The 22,787-nt window shown below is 39.1% G+C and overlaps 10 protein-coding genes across 10 annotated transcripts; 6 read left to right on the top strand and 4 right to left on the bottom strand.

The window, feature by feature from the left end:
- Positions 1–180: 180 nt before the first annotated feature.
- TOT_010001361 (conserved hypothetical protein) lies at positions 181–1,053 on the bottom strand (the record flags this gene model as incomplete). The annotated part of the gene is made up of 1 exon (XM_009691667.1): positions 181–1,053. The coding sequence occupies one exon, from the start codon at positions 1,051–1,053 to the stop codon at positions 181–183; it is 873 nt and encodes a 290-aa protein (XP_009689962.1).
- A 930-nt stretch (positions 1,054–1,983) lies between these two features.
- TOT_010001114 (conserved hypothetical protein) lies at positions 1,984–4,385 on the top strand (the record flags this gene model as incomplete). The annotated part of the gene is given in 4 exon segments (XM_009691666.1): positions 1,984–2,014; positions 2,026–3,998; positions 4,030–4,182; positions 4,236–4,385. 4 exon segments carry the CDS (start codon positions 1,984–1,986, stop codon positions 4,383–4,385), a joined length of 2,307 nt encoding a protein of 768 aa, XP_009689961.1.
- Positions 4,386–4,725: 340 nt separating this feature from the next.
- Positions 4,726–4,977, bottom strand: TOT_010001113 (conserved hypothetical protein; the record flags this gene model as incomplete). Its single annotated transcript, XM_009691665.1, has 1 exon — positions 4,726–4,977. The coding sequence occupies one exon, from the start codon at positions 4,975–4,977 to the stop codon at positions 4,726–4,728; it is 252 nt and encodes an 83-aa protein (XP_009689960.1).
- Positions 4,978–5,307: 330 nt separating this feature from the next.
- TOT_010001112 (U1 snRNP-specific protein C) lies at positions 5,308–6,046 on the top strand (the record flags this gene model as incomplete). The annotated part of the gene is made up of 4 exons (XM_009691664.1): positions 5,308–5,425; positions 5,455–5,520; positions 5,552–5,647; positions 5,844–6,046. The coding sequence occupies 4 exons, from the start codon at positions 5,308–5,310 to the stop codon at positions 6,044–6,046; spliced, it is 483 nt and encodes a 160-aa protein (XP_009689959.1).
- Positions 6,047–6,163: 117 nt separating this feature from the next.
- TOT_010001111 (eukaryotic initiation factor-2 alpha kinase-A) lies at positions 6,164–10,734 on the bottom strand (the record flags this gene model as incomplete). Its single annotated transcript, XM_009691663.1, has 6 exons — positions 6,164–6,490; positions 6,739–6,979; positions 7,201–7,363; positions 7,403–7,524; positions 7,742–9,156; positions 9,244–10,734. The coding sequence occupies 6 exons, from the start codon at positions 10,732–10,734 to the stop codon at positions 6,164–6,166; spliced, it is 3,759 nt and encodes a 1,252-aa protein (XP_009689958.1).
- A 1,011-nt stretch (positions 10,735–11,745) lies between these two features.
- TOT_010001110 (transcription or splicing factor-like protein) lies at positions 11,746–13,272 on the top strand (the record flags this gene model as incomplete). The annotated part of the gene is made up of 4 exons (XM_009691662.1): positions 11,746–12,270; positions 12,300–12,713; positions 12,788–12,904; positions 12,952–13,272. 4 exons carry the CDS (start codon positions 11,746–11,748, stop codon positions 13,270–13,272), a joined length of 1,377 nt encoding a protein of 458 aa, XP_009689957.1.
- Positions 13,273–13,462: 190 nt separating this feature from the next.
- TOT_010001109 (ATP-dependent RNA helicase) lies at positions 13,463–15,826 on the bottom strand (the record flags this gene model as incomplete). Its single annotated transcript, XM_009691661.1, has 7 exons — positions 13,463–13,660; positions 13,695–13,998; positions 14,169–14,806; positions 14,837–14,914; positions 14,947–15,078; positions 15,108–15,344; positions 15,374–15,826. The coding sequence occupies 7 exons, from the start codon at positions 15,824–15,826 to the stop codon at positions 13,463–13,465; spliced, it is 2,040 nt and encodes a 679-aa protein (XP_009689956.1).
- Positions 15,827–16,340: 514 nt separating this feature from the next.
- Positions 16,341–17,801, top strand: TOT_010001108 (conserved hypothetical protein; the record flags this gene model as incomplete). The annotated part of the gene is made up of 2 exons (XM_009691660.1): positions 16,341–17,596; positions 17,687–17,801. The coding sequence occupies 2 exons, from the start codon at positions 16,341–16,343 to the stop codon at positions 17,799–17,801; spliced, it is 1,371 nt and encodes a 456-aa protein (XP_009689955.1).
- Positions 17,802–17,886: 85 nt separating this feature from the next.
- On the top strand, positions 17,887–19,877 carry TOT_010001107 (major facilitator superfamily MFS-1 protein; the record flags this gene model as incomplete). The annotated part of the gene is made up of 6 exons (XM_009691659.1): positions 17,887–17,949; positions 17,996–18,385; positions 18,548–18,958; positions 19,002–19,197; positions 19,272–19,474; positions 19,506–19,877. 6 exons carry the CDS (start codon positions 17,887–17,889, stop codon positions 19,875–19,877), a joined length of 1,635 nt encoding a protein of 544 aa, XP_009689954.1.
- Positions 19,878–21,086: 1,209 nt separating this feature from the next.
- TOT_010001106 (major facilitator superfamily MFS-1 protein) lies at positions 21,087–22,704 on the top strand (the record flags this gene model as incomplete). The annotated part of the gene is made up of 6 exons (XM_009691658.1): positions 21,087–21,431; positions 21,463–21,867; positions 21,900–22,095; positions 22,128–22,330; positions 22,364–22,589; positions 22,622–22,704. 6 exons carry the CDS (start codon positions 21,087–21,089, stop codon positions 22,702–22,704), a joined length of 1,458 nt encoding a protein of 485 aa, XP_009689953.1.
- Positions 22,705–22,787: the final 83 nt, after the last annotated feature.

Genomic DNA, 22,787 nt, shown 5'->3' with positions numbered 1-22,787 from the left:
CGGTGAGGACGAAGGACCCGGAGGCAAGTTGGTCCGGGGAGGAAAGAACGCCAGTTAACAAATGTAAACGGCCAAATATGCGGTTCGTGTCTGTTCATGTTAAATACAGCTTATCATGGTCTAATGTTGTTTAAAACTAACACATACTCTCCTTTCTAAATATGTTCATATTGTACATTGTTACAAGTTGGGTGAATGTTCCTTCTTCAGAACTTTCCTTGTTGCCTTTTTATTTTCTGATTCTTTTATAAACTCTTTTAATTTTAACTCAGATAGTGCCTTTGGTAGTTTTATTATCAGTTGTTTGATTGACTTTTTAACATCGATGTTCCCCGAGTTTAGCGATGACTCAACATAGTTGGCAAACTTGGGCATATCCAGAACTTCTAAATCTTTTTGGCTAACATTGGTGAAGTATTCTAAGGTGGAGTCGCCTGCCGAGGAGGATATCCTTTTGTTTTTGTTTTGCGTGTGCTCCAGTAGTATCCACAGTATCTCCTGGTTGAAGAGCTTGGCGCTTTTGTTCGTTAGATTTTTTAGGTTTTTCTTTGAGGGTTCTCTGTAAATAGATTTTTCTGAGCCCGTACACGCAAGGAGGTTTGTAATTATCTTATAACATAAATTGGATAGCTTATCGTCATCTAAGCAATAAGTTAAACACTCCAGGAACAAATGAGCGTTTCTGGCCACGTAAGACCTCAGATTTCTAATATGTTTGGATGTGTAGTTTACTAGTTTGTCAAATTCCTCCTCTTCTCTGATTAAGTCTGCTTTATTGTAAAACGCTATTTGTAGGTTCGTAAATAAGACGAAATCGTCATTCCATGATTCTGGATCTGTTTTTTCGTCATCGTTTAAATATTTTAGGCAATCTTCGTAGATTTCTAGTGCCCACTCGTCTTTTTTGATGGCTGCTTGCTGGTTTGTGTATTTACTGTGATCACTTATTAGTCCATATGGTAGATGGTCTTTTGGAATAGATTCTCTTGGATAATAGATCGCTTTAAAGGCAGTGGAATAGAAATTATCTAATTCGACGTCATTGCTGTTCATTTTGTATATATTTTAATTGCTGGAACCGGGCCTTTTGGTATTTAATCAAAATCAATGTACACTTTTACAATTTTATCATTTTAAGATATTGAGACACTTAATTGGAGCACATATGACAAGTACATTTATAAATAAACAAAATAATTTGAATATTCTTAAATAAAACTGTGGATTTTTGGTTTATTTTTATGTCCTTAAATGTGTATAGTTGTTAGATCCTCCATTTTCCTAATAATATAATCCAAAATTATACATAACACAGTAATGCTTTCGAATAGAGGAATTTAATCATAGTATATCACAATTTATTGGTAAATTGTACAATTTGGTTTTTTAGGGTTTATCTCTGTACCAAGTATTCGACTCCGATTATAAGTCAATTTAGCATGAAAATTTACCTCAAATTAAAATCATAATAAATATACTTATAATTTAATTCAATATAAATTTAGAACTAAGGGTAAAGAGCAAAAATTTTGTTTAAATGGCCTTTGTTGTTACAATAAAATATATTTAAACTACATATTTATAACATAAAACTAATATGAATTCATGTATCATAAATTCCGAACAATTACGAATAATGAAAATAATTATTCTGTCTATTAATGGTCACTAAAATATAACCAGGTATGAAATTTCACAGAACAGATCAGGATTATAAATTCCTATAAATGGAATCAACGTACTTTGTTTCTAAAATTGATTATATAATAAAAATTCCAGATCACCAAACAATTACTCCTATATTTGTGATATAATTTTTATATAAATATTTAGTTTATTATTGCTAAGTTGCGTTTATTTATAGTGCAAAAATCAAAATAGTTTATTTGTTTTATAGAATTGAAAACTAATTCTAAGTCAATACAAAAATACACATTAATACAATATACATCATTTTACTAGTTTAGCAATATCATTTTAATTATGTTTCATAATAACGATGATGCCTCTAGATGTATTATGTAGTTTTATTGACTGGTTTTATATTTAACATTGTCTGTTCCCATGTGGAACATAATTCTGAATGTGTCTCCTTGAACATCGTTAGGAGAAGGCCTGACCGGATTTTAATTTTACGTCAGAACTTCTATAATATTGACACTTTAGTTTATACAGCTAAGGATGGATACATAAATGAAGTTATTGACGACCGGGGTATTCTATGGAAGAATGATAGGGGCAGGTTGAAATTGAGCAAAGTGATTAAATTTAGAAAGGAATCAAAATTACTCCATGTACATTATATATCAGCTGATAACCTTTCTTATGTAAAATACTTTTATCGCACTGGGAGAGTTTGGAATGAAATCAATTCTGAACGGTTCTATCTCGAATTTGATAACTTTAAATCTCTCACTTATCCAATAAATGCTATTACTGTGTATATACGCCGAAAGAATAATTTAAAAAAAACAAGAGTAACCTATATACATCCCAAATTTGCGGCTTATGGCCCAAATTACGGTTATCGCATTAATAAAGTCTGTGACGTGAGTTTGGGGATAATGTGTTTTAAGAGTGTTTGGTATTCGAAAGAAGATGAGCATTGTTTGTTCACTTCGGTACACAATAGGGATAAACCTGATTTGGCCTACCTCGTTATTTCCGATTCAGGAAACGTGGTTGAAAAGTTTTATCATAAACCTCCTGGTGTTTTTAAGTCATGGAAACCTATTGATAAAACTGAATACTACACCAAGTTGAAAGAACGGGATCTTGATTTAGATAAGTTTGACAATACAGTTCAATTGGATTTAAATAACATTGATTCCGACAAGTTTTATTCTAGTGAATTCGGTTTTAGACGTTCAACCATCGCAGCATATCCTAAGCCAGGTTTTAGAATGACTAGAGTTAGTTATGCTAATATGATCATTTGGGAATCTGGCAAATCTGATGTGTATTCCTATTGCGCAAACATGTTTTCAGACAATGAGGAACCAAAACTGTGTTATGTTCTAGTTAGTGAAGGAAATGAACGTAGAATCGAGTACTTCCTTAATAACAATAACACATGGTATAAAATAGATAAAAAAAGATTTTATCATCTGTTGGCCAAAAAGGATGATCCTAGATACACTCATCGTTACGAGGGTATTGACGAGGAAGGCAATCGTAACATAGAAATGAGTTATTTTACCAATAAACAGGGACTCATGGTTAAAACATATAGATCAATGGTCCCTAATCACAAGGGAGTTATTATTCTTATGCACGGGCTAAGAGGCCACTTTTTATCCACGTTTTTAAAATATGATCTTGACTGGAATTATAGAAACTTCGGTTTTGCCACTCATCCTTATATAGTCTGTCCAGATGTAAACTTCTTTTATAACTATAGTAGATTTAATTATGATCGATACAAACACATCTTCGAATATAACTTCTACGATAAACAATATCCCTCTAATTTAATCCAAATGTATGAGTATTCAGGTAGTATGCTTGAATGCTTAAACAATATGGGTTATAGTGTGTATGGAATGGATCTCCAATCACATGGTTTTTCAGAGGGGATCGATAATAGGAGATCTCACGCCCTTAAATACATCAACTATGTCGACGACGTATCACAATTCATCTATATCGTTAAACGTGATAAATTCCATGATCAGAATCAGGTATGGGACCCAAGTGTGTTTTCCCTTAAGACTCAGTTCAAAGATAAACTAATTCTTTTCGGTTATTCTTTGGGAGTTAGTTTATGTTTTGGTTCACTACAGGAGTTTGATAAACATTATAAGTCTCATGAAAAAGTGGGCGACTGTATTGTCTCCTTTTCCGGTATGTTTGACATCCGTAATAACCTGGTAAAAGCATATCAACGAATTTTTTCTGTCTTGTTTCCTTTGCTATCTGCCATAGCTCCTCGAGATGTGAGCCCTTGTCACACCATACCCGATTATGGGCAAAACTACGAAGTCGCCACATTTATGACTGTAAGCTTGTATTAAACTCATATCATTTCAGGACGATAAGTATTATACTCATGCATTAACGTGGAGAGCAATCGATCTTCTATTTTCTTCTTGTGATACTCTTATGAATAAGATGAAGTGGTTCCCAACTAACATACCTACGCTTTTCATCCATTCAACTGATGATCCTAGCTGCTCAATCAAGGTTTGATTTTTATTTTAATAAATTATGTTTAGGGTGTGAGGGCCATAATTAAGAAAATGAAGGACCGTAACGTTGAGTCACACGAATTCCCTGGTAATTATCACCAAACATACAAGACTGAGGCACTTGATCTTGTGTTTAAGAGATTTGAAGATTGGATGTCGAAAATTCAGAAAACTACTCAACCTATGATATTAGTTTGATTCTTGTTTCAATCAAATTAATATTTTAGTTTATAAATTATATTTTATATTATTGAATATTTCTTTTCTGTTGACCTAGACTATATAATAAAACAGTGTTGATATTTTTATACCTAGAAAACCACTTCATATTTTCTATTCATATATTTAGCCCAGATCTTTGATCTTAACTTATTTTTTAATAAAATTTCTTATCAGTCATCATAAAAATCAAATAAAATTAATTTTAGGAGGTTTAAAATAAAATATCAATCTCAAATAAAAGTAAAAAATGAATTTACCTTAACACATTTAATGTGGCATATACAATGGATAAATTAAATTAGGGTTTGTTATAATTCTAGTTAAGAACTGGCACGGAAGCAGATTGTTGTGCCTGTAATATTTGGTGCTGAAGATCGAGAATGTGGCACTCCTTGTCGTAGTGAAATATAACTGGTCCTACGAGCGTAACCGCTGCAGTTCCGACGACCCAAATGGCCCACCCCGTGGCCTTTACAGTCTTTCTCCCTACGTGCACAAGCGTTCTTTTCGCTTTTGACAGTCTATCGACCACAGTCTTCTTTAAATTTGAGGAATCTTGGAGCATCATCGTTCTGACTAAAAATGGTATATACTGTATATTTGAGCCCCTTTATATTGCGATCGATTAAAAATTAATTAATTATTATTATATTTTTAATTTATTTTAATTTAAATTTTAACTACCTTTTTATTTTATCGTTTATTTATATGTTCGGATGGGGAGAATAATAACTTTTTATTATTAAAATTTTTTTATTTTTATTTTTCCAAATTGGATATTTTAATTTCTAATGTATTTTCACTTGTTTCACCACTTGTATTATTTATAGTTACACCGTTCGGCTATTTTCGACACATATTTCCGTTTTGTGTTTATATATTATTTTCAGCCTTTATTATGCCTAAGTTTTACTGCGAATACTGCAGTATTTACTTAACTCACAGTTCTCCTGCTGGAAGGAAGCAGCATTCTCAGGGGCGTAAACATATTAATGCCAAGGTCGACTATTATCAGAGTACGTTTTTTTCATTTCATTTTTTTTAGAGCTTGTTCGTGAGCGCTTCTTTCAGCCTCCTCCCTTCGCCAACCCTCAGATGCCTCTTTTTCCTGGTAATTTACTTTTCAACCTCATTTTCTTTAGGCTTTCCTATGATGGGTTTAATGCCTGGGTTTCCTGGCTTTCAACCTGGTATGGTTCCTTCAATGGACGGCAATCCTCCTTTCATTCCACCTCAAGGTTCCTTTATCTACTTTTATTTCCATTTTCATAGTTATTTACTTATTTATTCCACATATGTACCTATTTAATTATTCACTCCACTTAAGTACTCATTTACTCACACATTGCACATACTTATTTACTTGTACGTTCCGCGTATATTTATCTTCTATGCTTAGTTTACTATCTCTCGTTCACTTTTATTTTTATTCAGGCTTGCCTCCTATGGCTGGACCCGTTCCTCCCATGCCCATGCCCGGGAGTCTTCCTGGCCCTATGCCTGGGCCCTTGCCCATTCCCCTTCCTGGGTCCATTCCCGGCGTCCCTGTCATTCCTTCTGAGATGCCCAATGGTACCCCCGAGCTCAATACAACAAACCCAGCTTTACTTCATTCCAATAAACCTCTTCCCATCTAGTTGCTCTGAGGTTTATTTTAATGGGTTATTTTTTTTTACACCTAATATACTTTCGCATTTTACTTCCATACACTTACGTATCTCTACAACTACTCGTGTACTAAGTATGTATGAGATTTAGGACGAACTCAGTATTGCTTTGAGTTGTCGGTACACTTGGTCTGCTGACGGTCTGTTTTCCGGGTTTGCGTCTCCCATCTTCACCATGAGTTCGTACCACGGGTTGTACCTCTCCTTGATGAACGGCGGCACTTCTCGCTTACTTCTGAACCTCTCCAGCGTCTCCAGTCTCTCCATCACTGTGTTGAACTTGGGGCACAGCAACTCGAGCAGTATCAGCGCTGCTGAGTATATGTCCACCTTTTCCGTGCAGTTTCCTCCTCCTTCTGGAGCTGTGTAGCCTGGCGTTCCTATCACCTGCCCTCTCACGCTAACTTGAGTGGCCTATAATATCAAATTATTATTCAGTTATTAATTTAGTAGTCAGATTACTAATCATACCATAATTAGTCTATGACTATATAAATTGTTGGTCAGATTGATTACTAATCGAACAATAATTACTCTTTACTAATTACTCAACAAATAAATCAGCAGTCAATAAATATCTACATATGCTGTTAGTCTGTAAATAACCACCATTGGTACACAATAGCAATATTTGTCTACTATTAATAATGTCTACTACTTACATCTGATAGTAGGTGCTGCTTCACTGTGTTGATTGGCTGATATGAATTTGGGTGACTTTCCTGTATGAATCCCACCAGACCCAAGTCTCCGATCTTCAGGTTATTCTTGTCGTCGACGAATATGTTTTCTGGCTTCAGGTCTCTGTGTATGAAGCAATTCCTGTGTATATCTCTGAGCCCTTTAATTATCTGCTTAAATAGCAGGAGTTCCACTCTTCTATTTTCCTTACTCCTATCAGGCCTATACATGATAGTCAATTTACACTGTGAGCACTTAATACAATGTTATCAGTTTTACACACTCTTCATACGATAACTAGGGACACACAACGCAATATCCACACATACAATACAATACTATCATTCTGACTAATGTTTTAGTTAATAATCTATTGCTTAACTATCTGACTAATAGTTAAGTCAATCCTCTTCTAATTCCTAAGTAACTATCATCGTTCTTACTTGTTGAGCCATTCCCTTAGTGTCAGCCCGTTGCACATTTCCATCAGTATCAGCAGCACCACTTGGTACTGCTTATTCTCGTTATGCTTGCTATCACATTCGTTGATGATGGACAACTTTTTTTTGAACTCGTCTATTTTTTCGGCTAACTTGTTTCTTTTTTCTTCCATCTTATTCTTTTCCAACAACTTTTCACTCCAACTCTCCTTCGTTTCTTCGTTGTTTCCTGTGTTTGTATCCTTGAATTGTATGTTACTGTTTTCACTATACACTTGCAGGTTATTTTCGTTATTTTCCTTGGTCACATTCAAACTACTCAGAAACCTGAAATGCATTTTATTATCTTTTGATACGGTTTTACCGTCTAGTTAACTCCGATTTACAAAACTATTACTAACATTACTTATCCAGTTATCTACCAACTACTATATCAATTGTGTAAGTAACTAACCAACTAACCAATTAACTATATGACCAACTAACTATCCTAACACGTATCTAAAGTAACCATCTAACTAAACAAATGTCTAGTCGGTCCTACTTTACGTTGTTTTTGTTCTTTTGTGCTATTTGGCTGAAGCTCGGTATCTGCTCCTCGGGCCCCGGGTTCTGGATGTACTGGTATATCAGCTTCCTGTACTCTCTGATGTAGTGGTTGCGGACTCTGTTTTCCTCGTCGTTCTCCTGCTCCTCCTCGCTCTCCGTCTTTTCGCGCTCCGGGTTGATCAGGTCCGGCGGAATTACGCCGTTTTGCAGCAGGCAGCGCAGGTTATCGATTGCTGCCGTCTGCAGCTGCGTCGACATTTGCGCGAGCGGCAGGAAGTGCGGCTCCTCGCACCACCACGTGTAGTAGCGCACCACGTACTTGCTGTAGATGTCTCTGTTCGCCGCCACTTCTCTGAAGTACCTTCTCGAGCTCAGGTCCTCCGAGGCCTTCAGCTTCAGGAGCACGAACTTGATTGCGTAGACTGGGTTTCCTGGCTCCAGCTTGTGGCGCGCTCTGTACACTGAGCCGAATCCTCCCTTTCCCAGCATTTTGATGCACTCGAATGTCCTCAGGAACCTTCCGTTTTCCAGGAACTTTGAGAGTACGCTGCTCGTCGGTATAACGCTCAGCTCCTTCTTATCATCTCTCTTATCTTCCTCTCTCTCCGTGGACGCGTTAGTTGCGTTTTTGTCCTGCGGACTTGCTGGCGTACTCGTTATCATTGCTGTCGTATGCTCCTTCGTGCTTCCCGTTGTCATTTTTCCTCCTGACCTTGGGCTCTTGCTTCCTCCTGGCTGCTGCTCCAACTTGTTGAGAGGATTACTGCTTCTCCTCACTAGGTCGTACTGGTTGTTTGTCACCACGTCGATCAGGCTCTGTTCTTCCATCCACACTGACTCTGCGTATTCTTCTTCTTCATACTCGAAGTTTCCTTCGCTCTTTGCTCTTCTTATCTCCTTAACTCCCTCTCTCTCACTATCGTTAAGCTCCAGTCTTCCGTCGACTGAGAAGTCCGAGTACTCTTCCTCTATGTTCTCGAATATGTCTCTTCCTTCTTCCGTGTCGTACTCCTCGCTCGACTCCTCCGTCGAGTCGTACAGCTCCGTCCTCGAGTCGTAGACGTCCATCCTCGAGGAGGGCGTCTCCGTCGCCGACAACGCTCTCCTCAGACGTGCGCTTGGCCTCGTGAAGAACTTCACCACCTTCACCACTGTTCCCACTGGGATTCCCAGCAGAGCGATCACCCAGAAGATAACCAGCCACCACCAGTTGAGCAGGAAGTCGTACGTGCTCTCCTTCACTCCCAGGGGTCCCTTCTGCTGCCCTACTGAGGAGCCTATAACGATGATCCTCTTTTCGTCCACTCCGAGGCCCATGTTCTCCTGTCCCTGCGTCAGGGTCTCCAGCTTCCTTCTGTTATTTCCGTCGTAGAGCATCAGCCTTCCTGGCTTCCCTATTCTCTTAATCGTCTCCTTCGTGCCCGCTCTCCTTCTTCCGCTCTCTGCGTTTTCTTCTCCCTGCTTGGCCATCTTCGGGTCCTCCAGCACTCCTATTACTCCATTTTCCACGTAGAGTGACTTGTGTGCTATTTTTCTCGAGCTCACCAGTGCCGACTTAACTGAGGAGTCGTACAGGAAGCTTGGCGGCGGCGGTATGTGCAGCCTTTCTATAAGCTCCAAAGTGTATATTCCTTCTCTGTGTGTCTTCGAGATTGCGAACACTGCTGAGATCGGGTACGGGAATGCCAGGTGGTTAATTTCTTCTCTCTCATCTCCGACCCTCTCCTCTTCTCTGAAATACAGTCTATTTGCTGACACTGATATTTTATCTCTCATTGACTTTACCAGGCTCTCATTTTTATTTTGGTTCATCACTGAACCTACTTCTAGCCAGTCGAATTCCCAGATCTGTGTGTGACCTTTTTCCGTGTATGCTTTCACTGACCAGTTTGTTAATGCGATATGCAGTTGATCGTTGCTCTTTTCTTTAACAAAGTAGTTGAGCACGTAACTGTTTTTTGTGTCCTGTTCTCTGTTGTGTCTCGTGATGTAAGTTCCCGTTTCATAGTCCAGTGCTATCACCAGTGCGTTTCTAGAGCCCTCCAGGTACACTCCTTCCAGCAGCGGCGTGTAAAAGGGCGTGTAGTTTACTATGTCCTTCACGTGCACCTTCAGCAGCTTCGTGTTATAGTCGTCAACGTAGTAGACGTATCCGTCGTAACTCGGTATCAGGTGCGACTTAAGCTTTTCGTAGTTAGCCTCTTCTCCTCTTTTTGAATCCTTATTTTTTTCCTTTCCTACCTTTATGCTCTGCTCCTTGTCCAAGAATATCTTATGTCCCATCGTCTTATTTTTATCTATGTTATCTGGCACTATGTTTTCTATTGCGCACGTTTGCTGTCTTGTGTTCTTCGGCTTCTTCACTCTCAGCAGGTCTTCTGTCAATCTTGTTGCCCATATCAACTTTTTCGAGAGATCCGTTCTGTACGTCAGTCCTTCCGTGTCCAGCACCAACAGTGACACTTCTTCGTACGACTTCGGCACATTCATGTTTTCCACCAGCGCTACGTTTGACCTCACTATTTTTTCTTTATGCTCCTGTTTTACTTCCTCTTCTTCACTTTCCTCCTCATATCTCCTTCCATCTTCCGCTGACACTTCCGCGCTTACGAAGACTAATGGGTATTTATATGTGCGCATTGTTCCTATCAAACCCACTTTTTTCCTCGAGCTTTTATTTTCAGCACTCCTACTGTACAACACGTTCAAGACTATGACTAGTATTGAGAAGTGCAATATACATTGAATAATACTTGCCAATCTTCCTTTCCCTTCTCTCCTTTTCTGATTTTCTTTTCTAAATCTCAACAGAGGCTCACCTTCTCTTTTATTCTCATAAGAGGCGCTATTACTACTATATTTTACATACGATTTAGCTGCTTTTTTATTTTTTTCATTTACTTTTGTTATTTTCTTCTTTTCGTCTGGCGGTTTTAGCTTAATTTTTTGTAAACGACTTTCTACATCTTCACGTAAATATGATTCCATATTTACGCAACAACTATGGGCAACTTTCGTCCATCAATTGCACCATTCTGATATCATTTCATAAAATTTGAACGAGAGTCTACTAATATACTACATAAATTGATACCCGGCTTATCAAATCTATTACTTGGTAGTGAACATATCACTTACATATTTTGGGTTTATATATGCTTGATAAAACAAATTTAGTGTTAATTTACACTAATATATACCTCCTTAAGAAGGTTATTTAAATCGTAGCATTTAATTAACAAATTGAATATTTATTATATTGATTAAAAATTAAAATACTTGTTTAAAAAATTATTCTGGCTACATTGAAGTATATCTTAATTGTGTTACTTGAGAGCCCTGTTCCCACTTTATAATACTGGTACGTTATGTAGTAGTAACGGTTTTATCATCAAATGATTACTCTATATATTTTTAGATCATATATAAAGTTACTTATATGGTGTGATACGTATATTAATAATTTTCTTGCAGTAGCTGTAGAAGTAGTATCTTCCAATATTTTTCCATATTCTTGTAAATTTTATTCATTTTCCTCTCATCAATACATTCATGTACTCATATTTGATGTCTGTCTAATTCTAAATAAGATAGTATATCGTATTTGTTATGTGTGTTTTTGATGTACAGGTACTTTATTTAATTCAGTGGTTATAAATGAACTCAGATTATAATGTGTTTTAATTAATATTTGACAAAATGTGTACTATATGTGTTTATAAGGAGAAGGTTGGAGCTACATAATTTTATAATGATCAAATCATATTTTGTTCCCAATAATAATTTGTTAACTCATAATTTAACTTTACAGAATAAACAATTCGGTTTTATTCTTACTACAATTCTAGACTTTATATGTTTATAAATTATACTGTTTGTTTTGTATTTGGTTGTTTTACTTATTTCTTATTTTTATAGTAATTCACTATTCGTAAAATATTTTTATTTATACCACATAGTTATTTAAAAAGTAATTTTTACTTCTTGTGAGTGTTTTTAATGTCGACTGAAACCAAGCCTGAGCGCCGTCGTCATACCCGTTGGGGCAGGATCGACAATGGAAAATCTCTGATAATCCACAACTCCACAAAATCGTTTCTTGGGGAGCTAAAAATGCTGGCAAGCAGGGCCTATAACTACTCCGACGATGATCTCGGATCGCGTTGGGGGACTGAGGAAGATAAACCCTTTTTGCCGCCACCATACGTCGATCTTCCGCCCGGGCTGACGCCATCGCAAATCGACCAGTTTCTGAGGGAGCAGAGGCACGACGAACTCGCCAGAAAGATAACCTCAGGCGAGCTGGAGTACGTGGATCCTGAGATTAGGCCGCCTTCGCCCCCCCCTGTGTACGATAAAAACGGGAGCAGGGTCAACACGCGCGACGTCAGGGTCAAAAACTCAATGAACGAGGAGTACAACAGACTCGTTGAGTACCTTCTGAAGAACCTGCCCGGGTTCGTGGCTTCCGCGGATTACAAGCCGCTCAAGAAGGTCAGGAAGATCATCATTCCAATGGACAAGGTACTTTACTTTCTTTTTATCTTCTTTAGTATCCGGACTACAACTTCATGGGACTTGTCATTGGGCCCAGAGGGTGCAATCACAAGCGTCTCGAGGCTGAGAGCGGAGCTCAGATATCCCTGAGGGGCAGGGGCACCGTCAAGGATGGGAAGAACCGCGACCACCAGACCGAGGAGGACGCAGCCATGCCGATGCACGTGCACATCAGCGCAGACAAGGAGGAGTGTGTGCAGCGCGCAGTTGAGCTCATAGAGCCCCTTCTTGACCCGTTCCACCCGAAGCACGAGGAGTTCAAGAGGATCGGCCTCGAACAGCTTGCACTAGTCAACGGTGTGGCCTTGGGTGTCGTCGACATCGGACGCTGCAGTATATGCGGCGGCAGTGGCCACAGGGCCCACGAGTGCCAGGATATGCCAATTCAAAACATACCTAGAGTTGAAGTGGTACGTTTACTCGCCTACTAGCCCCCTTACCTCCCTATTTACTCACTTCATCTTTAATATTAACTCGTTTATAGAAATGCGCTTTGTGTGGTGACATGGGACACATCACCAGTGATTGTAAATTGGCAAAGGGCATTAACGTGTCACATTTGGTCGCTCAACAGTACCAGGATCCCAGTAGACCCGTGAAGGTACGCTCTAATATGCCGTTTACCTTTTATAACTTATACCTTTTTAGGAGGTTAAGGCAGTCCAACCCGCTCCAACCGACCCTGAATCTGTTCAGAAGTTACAGCAGTATCAGATGGCCTATTACCAGCAGCAGTACCAGACCTTACAGTATCAGCAGTACTACAACCAGATGCAGCAGTACTACTATCAGCAACAGCAGGCACAGGCTCAGGCTCAGGCGCAATCTCAAGCACAGGCCCAATTGCAGGCTCAGACCCAGTATCAGTATCAATACCAGGCCCCTCAGTACGTGCAGCCTCAGGAGCCAGCTGACGATCCTGTGCAGCCGCCTCCACCTGATGATGACGGCGTGATGCCGCCATCTTGAATTTCTTAGATTTTAACCTGTTATACTCAACATGTGTATATGCACACACATATATACTTATGTACATGTATATATATATTAGTCTTGTATATATACACTTCTGAATAAGCATACTTACAAACGTATGTGTATACATACAAGCATACACATATATACATGTGGATAAGCCATTACGGCTGAGTAATTAACATTATGCAATCGTAAATTCCGGCCTCAGTATTTCCCTTGAGATGTAGGCATCGCTCAGCTCCTCTGAACTGCCTTCGTGGACCTCGCTTAGGAGCCTCGAGAGGACAGCTGATATCTTAGTCTTCAACTCGGCGACCGCATTCCCATCCACGTACACACTGGGGAACTTGTTTGAGAGCCACGTGTAAATGTCGAGAGCCTGAAACATCGACTGTTTGCGCTGGTTGCCTTACCTCGTACAGTAATTCGAGCCTCTTCACCTCCTCGTTTGCCGATATCCTGTTAAGATCATCGAAGTTTAACTCGAGGCACGCCTCATTTATTATGTTAGATATTTTCACCTTGTTAAGCAGTGCGTGGCTTGCTGCGTACGCCCTTACCACCAGTGATGTCAGCGGTGATCCCATCGGTACTAGCAAATAGTGCTTGTACACTTCAAACGGGAGGTTTATTCCTTCTAGGCACTTTGCCACTGTATTCACCTGAACAAAGTCACACATTGCAAAATTCTTTCCCACTTTTGCCATCGATGTTATCCTATTATCATCATTATCTTTGTTAACATGGTTTTATTTACGTGTATGTGTTATTTATTTGCACGTTTTTATGCATGGATATATGTGAGGCTTATATTCGTGTTTTTACGTACGGATAGATGTGCCGTCTCTACTCGTGTGTCTCTGTGCCTATGACTATTAACCACTTACAGCTGTGTAACGTCTGATAGTGAGTGCCGTGACCCTGTCGCCTGGTTTAGTGCCAAGTTAAACGCTTCAAACACTTCTGGGCTCGGTGATATCACCGCCTTCTCTATTTGCGGCGGCTCCGTACTCATTAGCTCCTTCAGCACTGGCAGGTCCTTCTTCCTCACACAGCTCACCTCGCCCTCTCCGCACTCTAACCCGTATCTTCCTGCTCTCCCTGCTATCTGCTGCACTTCTGCTGCATTGAGTACTCTCGACTCACTTCCGTCGTACTTCGTCAGCTTGTTGAATATTATTCTTCTTATTGACACGTTCACTCCCATCCCTATAACGTCCGACGCTATCAGTATCTTCGTGTCCCTGTTATTAAAACTTTCTATTTGCTTACACCTCGTTTCGGGTGGCAGTGATCCATACACTATGCTCGTTATGGGTCTATCACCATTCTTTCTTTGTGTGTTACCGATTGTAGTATCTCTCGGGTCCCACTCGTAGACGGTTGATTCTATTTGATCTCTTAGTTTAAATGCTTCATTTCTTGAGAAGCATACTACGCAATCTCCCGGTTCCAGACTCTCTAATTTGACTACGTTGTCCAATACTTTAAGTTTCCCCAGCCTTGCGTGCTCATACACTTCCAACTACATATCCTTATTCTCATCTCTTCTTACCGTATCCCCCCTTATATCCGCCAGCTTCCTTGCCAGAGTTAGGCATGCGTTACTTCCGCATATGTGTAGTTCCTTGGTCTATAAATTTCTATTTTTTACCAATTAGTTACCTTCAATCCCCAAAACGCCTTCGTCCACGCGTATCCACGCGTTCTGTCTCCTACCATTTGCATCTCGTCCAACACTGCGACTTCGTAACTCCTCTCGTATGGCACCATTTCCACCGTGCAGGATATATGGTTCTAATAATCCATTTGAAGCTGGTCCCTACCTCGTTGTTGTCCACTTTCTCCTGGCCCGTTAGGAGTGCGCATGGCACATTTGACCTATTCAGCCTGCTGTGCATTTCCCATGCTAGCAGCCTCAGTGGCGAACAGTATATTCCATTCTTTGCCTTCGACAGCCTTGATATTGCTTCATGAGTCTTCCCGCTGTTCGGTGGTCCTATGTGTACGTACACTTTCCTTCCAACTTTATTTGTCGAATCACTTTCGAATGATCGAAAGTCCTATTAACCATTACACTACTCCAACTTACTGCGAGGTGTCTTACTGCTTGACATGCTACCATGAGGTTAGGCATATTGTCTACTACAAATGAACTTATATACTCTGCCAAATTAACTAGGATATATTCCGACTCAAATCTCTCGTTTAAATTATAGGCCATAAACACATTCAAATTATCTCTAATAAACATTCTAGCTTCGTTTGATTTATCTATATATTCCATAAATTTATTTCTAAATTCATGATTTCTAACAAAAAATGATGGAATCCCCTTATGTGTAAGTGACGATATCCAATTTGCGTCATTTAGGAGTGAAATAATTGTATTATTGAGGAGAATCTTTTCCTTTTCTGTAAAAGGCAGAGTTGCATTGTATTTATTGTATGTTTTAGTGATAGTAGAGATTGAACTCGAGTGTAGTTTCGACCTAGGAGGTGATAGCAATCTATTAAGTATTTTATTGCGATAGAAGATTGCCATCTGACTATAAAATATTTTTAAACATTAAATTTTTGTAACAATGTTATGGTAAAATGAGCAATAAGTGTGAATATGTATGTTACACATCTTCATATATCAATGCTTATGTGGTGAAACATTTTCAAATTTATTAAAATATACATTAATAATAACTAAATAGTAGAAAAATATATATTATTTATAAAACCAATTTAAATGATACAAGTATATAAGGGTTTAAAAATTTTTCAGAATGTGTATACTATTATGTTCAATTTATCATTTTTGATTGATTACTATTTATAGCTCTTATTTACTTTGTCTTTCATATTATTCTGCCTCTATTTTCCAATTTTATTATCCAGTTTGAATCAAGCACACTGGTGCGACCCAATCACATTTTCAAGTTAAGTTGTTTTTATGACCTAAATTTGGCCTCAAATTATATTTTATCATTTTATTATTTATTTTGTACTATAAACTTTTCATTTATTTAAAATTTAATGGTCGATTTTTAAATTAAATTTAACTTGTAATGGCAGTACCTAAATTACCACTGATTGTTCCCAAAAAGGCCTCATCCATTCTAGTTCCGAAAGTGGCACCAAAATTAGCTCCTGTTCTTTTGCCAAAAAATCCGCCTTTGGCAAAATCTTTGCATTCCGGATCTAGTTCGTCCGCTACGAGGCCTGTGGATGACAATTCTGGCCAAAAAGTTCAAGACAAATTAACAAAACTAGTCAGTCACGGCAGTTTAAGTGTAAGTAAGCTCAGTTCCAACGAATCTCACAACGAGCCCGATTCTGTTCAGGGGAATTCACATTCTGATGCTCAGGTTGCGCCTGTTCAGGCTTTTAGTCAAAGCTCGAAAGATTTCGAGCGTAAGACCACCTTATTGAACGGCAGAAAACCTTCGAGTGGGTCCTTTCATGATGACCTTGCCGCTCGATTAAACAACTCCAGTATTTTAAACGATTTGGGCGTTCCTCAGTATAAGAAGCTCACTACCAAGCCCACTCCAAATGATGGTAACCCTGACTCACAGTGGCCTTCAAAGCCCGCTTCTATGGAAACCGACAAATCGTCAAAGGCCGCTTCTAATGTATCAGATGCTGCTCATAACGGCGATGATGCTAGTGGACTTAACGACAGCCTTAATTTCGGTAACGACGAGAGGGAAGATGTTGGCTACTCACCCTGGCTAAAGATCGAGAGGCGGATCAATCAAATCAGGTCCATGGCGTCCAAGGACTTAAAGGGAAAGACTCCTGCTAATAAACGCGCTCAAACTCCCAATCTATACAACAACTACAACCCTGAGTATGTGGAGGGCAAGTGGAAAAAGGAGTTGGCTCACCCTCTCAGCTACGGCATGGTTCAAAAACTCAACGACAGGCACCAATTTGATCTCCCTAAGGACAACTGGAAGTTCATCAACGGGTTTCTCAGGCCCAGGAGGAAGCCCTTTACCAGCATGTCTGAGATGTCGAAGCACTTTCAAAAGGTGGACACTAGGGACCAGTACGAGCTTATCAAGCTCCTGCTTGCGTGCAGAGACCTTGAGAAGCTCATTGAGGAACAGCACACTGTGCTTGACATGCTCGACCACGACTTGCGGGAGGCCAGGGACCTCTTCCCTGACTCTCTCAACAACGTCACCACTCAGAAGCTCCACGGCTCCGTTCCTGAAGATGAGCCCTTTTACCCCTCGAGTGAGGCTCCGCTGTTTATCAAGGGTCGTGTCTTCCTCCTGCCAAACAAGGGCAAGGGCAACAATGGCTCTGGAAAGAAGTGATTCAAATTAACTTTACTGATTTTTTACTCTATTTTCCCCTATATACTCGTATTTCCATTTTCATATACACAATACATATACCACAGACCATATATTTCATATAAACCTGTATACGGGTCCGTTTCTGGAAATATTTTTGGTACAGCCGTGGCTAGTCTGACTAAAAATACAAGACCTGGACCCTTACACATTTCCGTTTAACTAGTACTGTCTATTAGATTTACTTGTTTCCAACATGTATATAAATGTATTTTACACATCTATCTAGTTTTTTTCTCATTTTTCCATGAATCTCTGCTGTGTATGGGGAAGCTTGGAAGATGACTATAATTTGGGTTTAAGGCTCACAGTTTCATTGTTTTTTGTATTATAGTTGTATTATAGATTACTTTCAGGGTAGGGGACGTTTTACTTTCACCGGGACTGGAATGGCTATAACTCTCAGTGCGGACTCTCATTCTAATGAGAAGTCCTGCAAGGAGACTGTTTTAAAGAGTTACCAGAAACCTGGTTTTGTTTTTTCTTACATAAATGTAGCCAATCTTTTACAGTTTATACATATGCAGTTTCTCACATCCTCCATGCTGGGCCTAGAAAAGGACATGGGTTTCTCTCCAAAGAAGATTTCAGTTTTCGTTGTTGTTGAGCAGGTAACGCTCCTGGTTTTCGTTCCCGTTTGGGGTATCATTTCAGACCTCTTTGAGTTAAAATATATTTTAATCGTATCCATTGCATCGTCTGGCTTCATAGTCATGATCCTTAGTTTCCTTAGGGAATTTTTTTCGGTTAGTTTCACAGATTTACTCTATTCATTCTCACGTTTATTTATTTGTTCAGTTACTTTTTGTTCAACTTAATATGTTTTTACCACTAGTATCTACTCTTCTGTTCCAGCGCCAATCACACCTTGGATAATACTAAAAGGAAGCTGCTTCATTCTTCTTTAGATGGTCATTTTCCGTTTTCTCAATGGAATCATGATTGGAAGTGCCCTTCCTGTCAGTCAGAAGTATGTTGTTCTCGCCGAAGAGCCCAATGCTGGCTACGCCTTCGGCGTTATGCACGCGGTTTGCAACCTCGGGCGCCTTATTTGCTCCATTGTGGTTACTACCTTGTCTACGAACAAGTACTTCGACGTTTACGGGTGGCGAATTTGCTCTTTCGTCCTCGGAGTTCTTTGTCTCATTTCCATACCTCTTCTTTTTCTCATTCCACAGTTAAAGACTAAGAATTACCGTTCTCTGAAGGACATTATTGACTCTTGTGCAGATTCGAAAGCAAAGTATAAGGTTGCTACCATTTGGAACCGATTCATGGCAACAGCCACTGTTCGCACTGTCATCCTGCTCACGTTACTGGTAAGTTGATCATCTTTTTGCCCACCTAACTGTCTTACCTTAGACTTTCTTCTCTCAGGGGGTCTACACTTCGGCCACCTTTCTCACAATTTACCTTCAGTACTGTAAATTATCTAATTTCTGGGCGGGAATAACAACAGGTGTTGTTATAATTGGCAGTGCCACTGGTGGTATTCTTGGCGGTATTTTAGCAGACTATCTACACCGAAGATTCCCCAAATATGGTCGTCTTTCAATGGGTATCCCATATTTAAGCTAGATAAACTTTAATTATTCAGTTATCTTAGTTCAACTTTAAATGAATTTATCTTAGGTGTTTTTTGTTGTTCCTTGAGGCTGGTTCTTCTAACTTCTCTTCTCTTTGGAATAACATTTGACAACATTTTGAAACGCTATGCGATATTTGTCATTGGGCTCCTTTTTCTAGGGAGTACTTTCTCCTCAATTTCTTTCGTTGATCGCTCTGTATTATTAAATGTTGTCATGCCGTCTGAGCAAAGCTTCGGAATCGCCTCCGTAAGTTAATCCAATCTTAATCCACACTCAGGTGTTAACTGTGGCCGGTGTCCCCAGTGCCTTTGTTTTCCCCTCTTTGATGGGCTTCTTTGTGAAGGACGTTTTCGGGTATCAGGAGACTATAATGGAGATTAAGGAGATGCCATATCACATGTTAAGAAAGAACGCCTTTGCTCTGAGGGACGGCATTGCCTGTCTGTGCATATTTTCCACAATTTCGACAATCATCTTCTATTTCACCATGTTTCCTACATATTGTAAGTCTAGTCGTTTAATTTTTTCTTTAGACAAGGATTCAAAGGCTGTTCAAGACAAAGTAGAGGCAGAAATGAAGCTAACTCAGGTTGAAGTAGTGAAGGAACCTGCTTACAAGCGAACTTTATCACGACTGGATACAAATTAAACTTTATATATTTTAAATTTTCTGTTTTTTGAAGTAGGCAATAACTCTTGTTGTTAAAAGTACACAGTAGTGTAAGTCGCCATTTGATGTGGCGTAATCATAATTAATCCTTTCCATATTTACATCTATATAAAAATATTATTATCTATATAAATATCTTGTTTGCTAAAATGATTATATATACCAATGGTCAAGGATCCGCGTAGGGCTCGCTGCCCAGAGTTTAAAAGGCTTAATTCCGTATTTTAACATTCAAACCTATTTAAATGACACACAACCATTTCTTATTTTATTAATTGACCATTAACAAGAAATCATTGAATTTTATTGAATATTTATCACATTTCTGGATAAAGAGTTACCCCTCTATTAAATAGCAATTTACTACCTTAATTTACTTATTTTGAACTGCAAATAACTACGCTTTTCAGTTCTTTAATATATTTTAACTCTGTTTAATCAAAAAACAAAATAGTAAAAAATTTTACATCTCTGCCATTTCCATTATGCAGCCTCTTTTCAAAATTGTAACTTATTTGAACACACATCTTTAATTTCAAATATAAGTTCAGTTTACACTGCCATTGTCTTTCTATAAAAATACAGAAGTCATCTTAAATTTTTATTCCTCGTGTTGATCGTTAAGGAATCTTCTAAAGATTCCATCAGACAATAAAATTTATAAGTTTTTTAATTTTAATATTTTTTTAGTTTCTAATACATAATTAACCATTATATGATGTTTGCATTTTATACAGAGATTTTGAATCAAATGTGTAAGTGGCTCTATGATTATTTTTCATAGACATATGTGCGTCGATTTGTTTTAATTTATACTAAAAAGTTATTATTTTGAACACATATTTCGTAAAATAGCAGACAATTTCACGCATATGTGAGGTGTATACTAAATATTGAAATTAAAAATTCTGTACTGGACATTTTTAACTCTCTGTACTTCTCTGGCCTTGCTATGGGGATTTCCTAAGTCGCTGTACTTAATTGTAAATTAATTAATTATTTTGTAATTTTATTAGGAATAATCGTTTTTTGATCATATTTTTTACTGAAACGGTAGTATTTTCATTTTAGACACTTCTAAACAATTTCCTTCGTCGCGTGTGAGTGTATTCGTCAACTCACGTTTCGTTATTAATCTTTTTCTACACACTAAATTTGTAAATTATTTTTTTAAAATTTTATATCACCATGGAGTATGATTTAAATAAAGATGTCAAGGGCCAAAAGAAGGCCCGAAATCGTGTTTTAAATAGCAAATCTTTCATTTTTTCCATGTTCAATGTCGCGAACTTTATTGAATATTTTAACCTGCAGGTGCTCCCCTCATCCATGAGGGCCCTTGAGATCTCCCTGGGCCTTTCCCCAATAGATATTAGCAATTTTGCAACCGCTGAGAGCCTGGGACTGGTCGGTTTCATCCCGGTCTGGGGAGCCTTATCGGACAAAGTCGAACTCAAGTACATCATGCTTGTGGGAGTCGCTCTATCTGGAATAATATCTATCATTCTGGGCGGAATATCAAACTACTCCTTCGTAAGTATATTTCCAACTCATTCGCACTCAGATACTGATACTCCGCGTTTTAAACGGAGCGATGATGGGAAGCGTCACGCCCTCCAGCCAGAAGTACATAGTGACGCAGCTCAGGAACCATTTTGGAATCGGATTCGGAGTTATGCACTCGGTGATGTGCGCTGCGAGACTCGCATCCTCGATCACGGTCACCACGTACTCCACAATTAAATACGGAGGGATCATGGGCTGGAGGTTCTGCCTGTACATCTTCGGGGCAGTGTCGCTGGTGCTCTCGCCGGTGGTACTGCTCATCCCGAACCTGAACCCGAAGAAAGAGGAGCTGTCAGTGGAACAAGTAACAATAAAGACGAGGGCGTACAACTTCGTCTACTACATGTACCGCATGTTCAAGGAGTCGCTCAGCAACGCCACATCGATACTGATGGTGTTCCTGGTAGGTCGGGTTATAGTTTAACGCTGTTGTAGAACTTCTTCACGGACGGACCGTTCGTGTCGTTCAGCTTCGTGACCCTGCTGCTGCAATACATGGGACTGTCCAACACGAAGTCTGGACTCACGGTTGGAATAGTCATTATAGGAGGAATCGTGGGAGGAGTGATAGGAGGGTTCGTGTCAGATTACTTCAACAAAAAGTCCCCCAAGTACGGGCTGATTCTGTTTGGTACGTTCACGGATTGTATATGGACACTGTAGGAAATTTAAACGTAATCATTAGAGTTATAACCTTCTGTATCGCATTTTTCTGGGTTAACTTTGACAATGTGCATAAGCTCTTTCCACTGCTGGCAGTGTCGCTTTTCATTAATGGAATGACGTTCATGACCGTCAGCTGCGTCGACAGAACACTGCTGGCCAACGTCGTCCCGAAAACGTTTCAATCCTCGGCAATATCTATAGTAAGTTCAGGGACTCTTACATCAATTTAACAGATAAGGTGCTTATCCGGAGTGGCAAGCGCAGTAATTTTCAACCGTCTGTTGGCGTACATAAGAGAGTTCGGGTTCGGCTTCGAACAGACGACGCTGGACGTGGTTGACATGCCCATAGCGCTCATGAGAAAAAACTCAGACGCTCTGCGCTATTCGATATCAATTGTCTCCCTGGTTTGCACGGGAGTGGTGTTCATTATATATAACATATTGTGTTTTACGTACTGTAAGTTTAAAGAGTTTTACTGAGCTTTCTAGGGAGGGATTGCAAGAGGATACAGAAAATTGAGGCGGAATCACCAGTAGTAAACCCAATCGCAGAGTTAGAAAACGTCGTTTAATTTAACGGAGGATAGACGACCAAACACTTTAACTCTACACTAATTTTCATCATTGTAAACTCACATGTGTATTTAATTCGTAA

Source organism: Theileria orientalis, chromosome 1, assembly GCF_000740895.1.
Source record: "Theileria orientalis strain Shintoku DNA, chromosome 1, complete genome".
Classification (NCBI taxonomy): Eukaryota; Apicomplexa; class Aconoidasida; order Piroplasmida; family Theileriidae; genus Theileria; species Theileria orientalis.
This window is presented reverse-complemented; position numbering and strand designations above follow the sequence as displayed.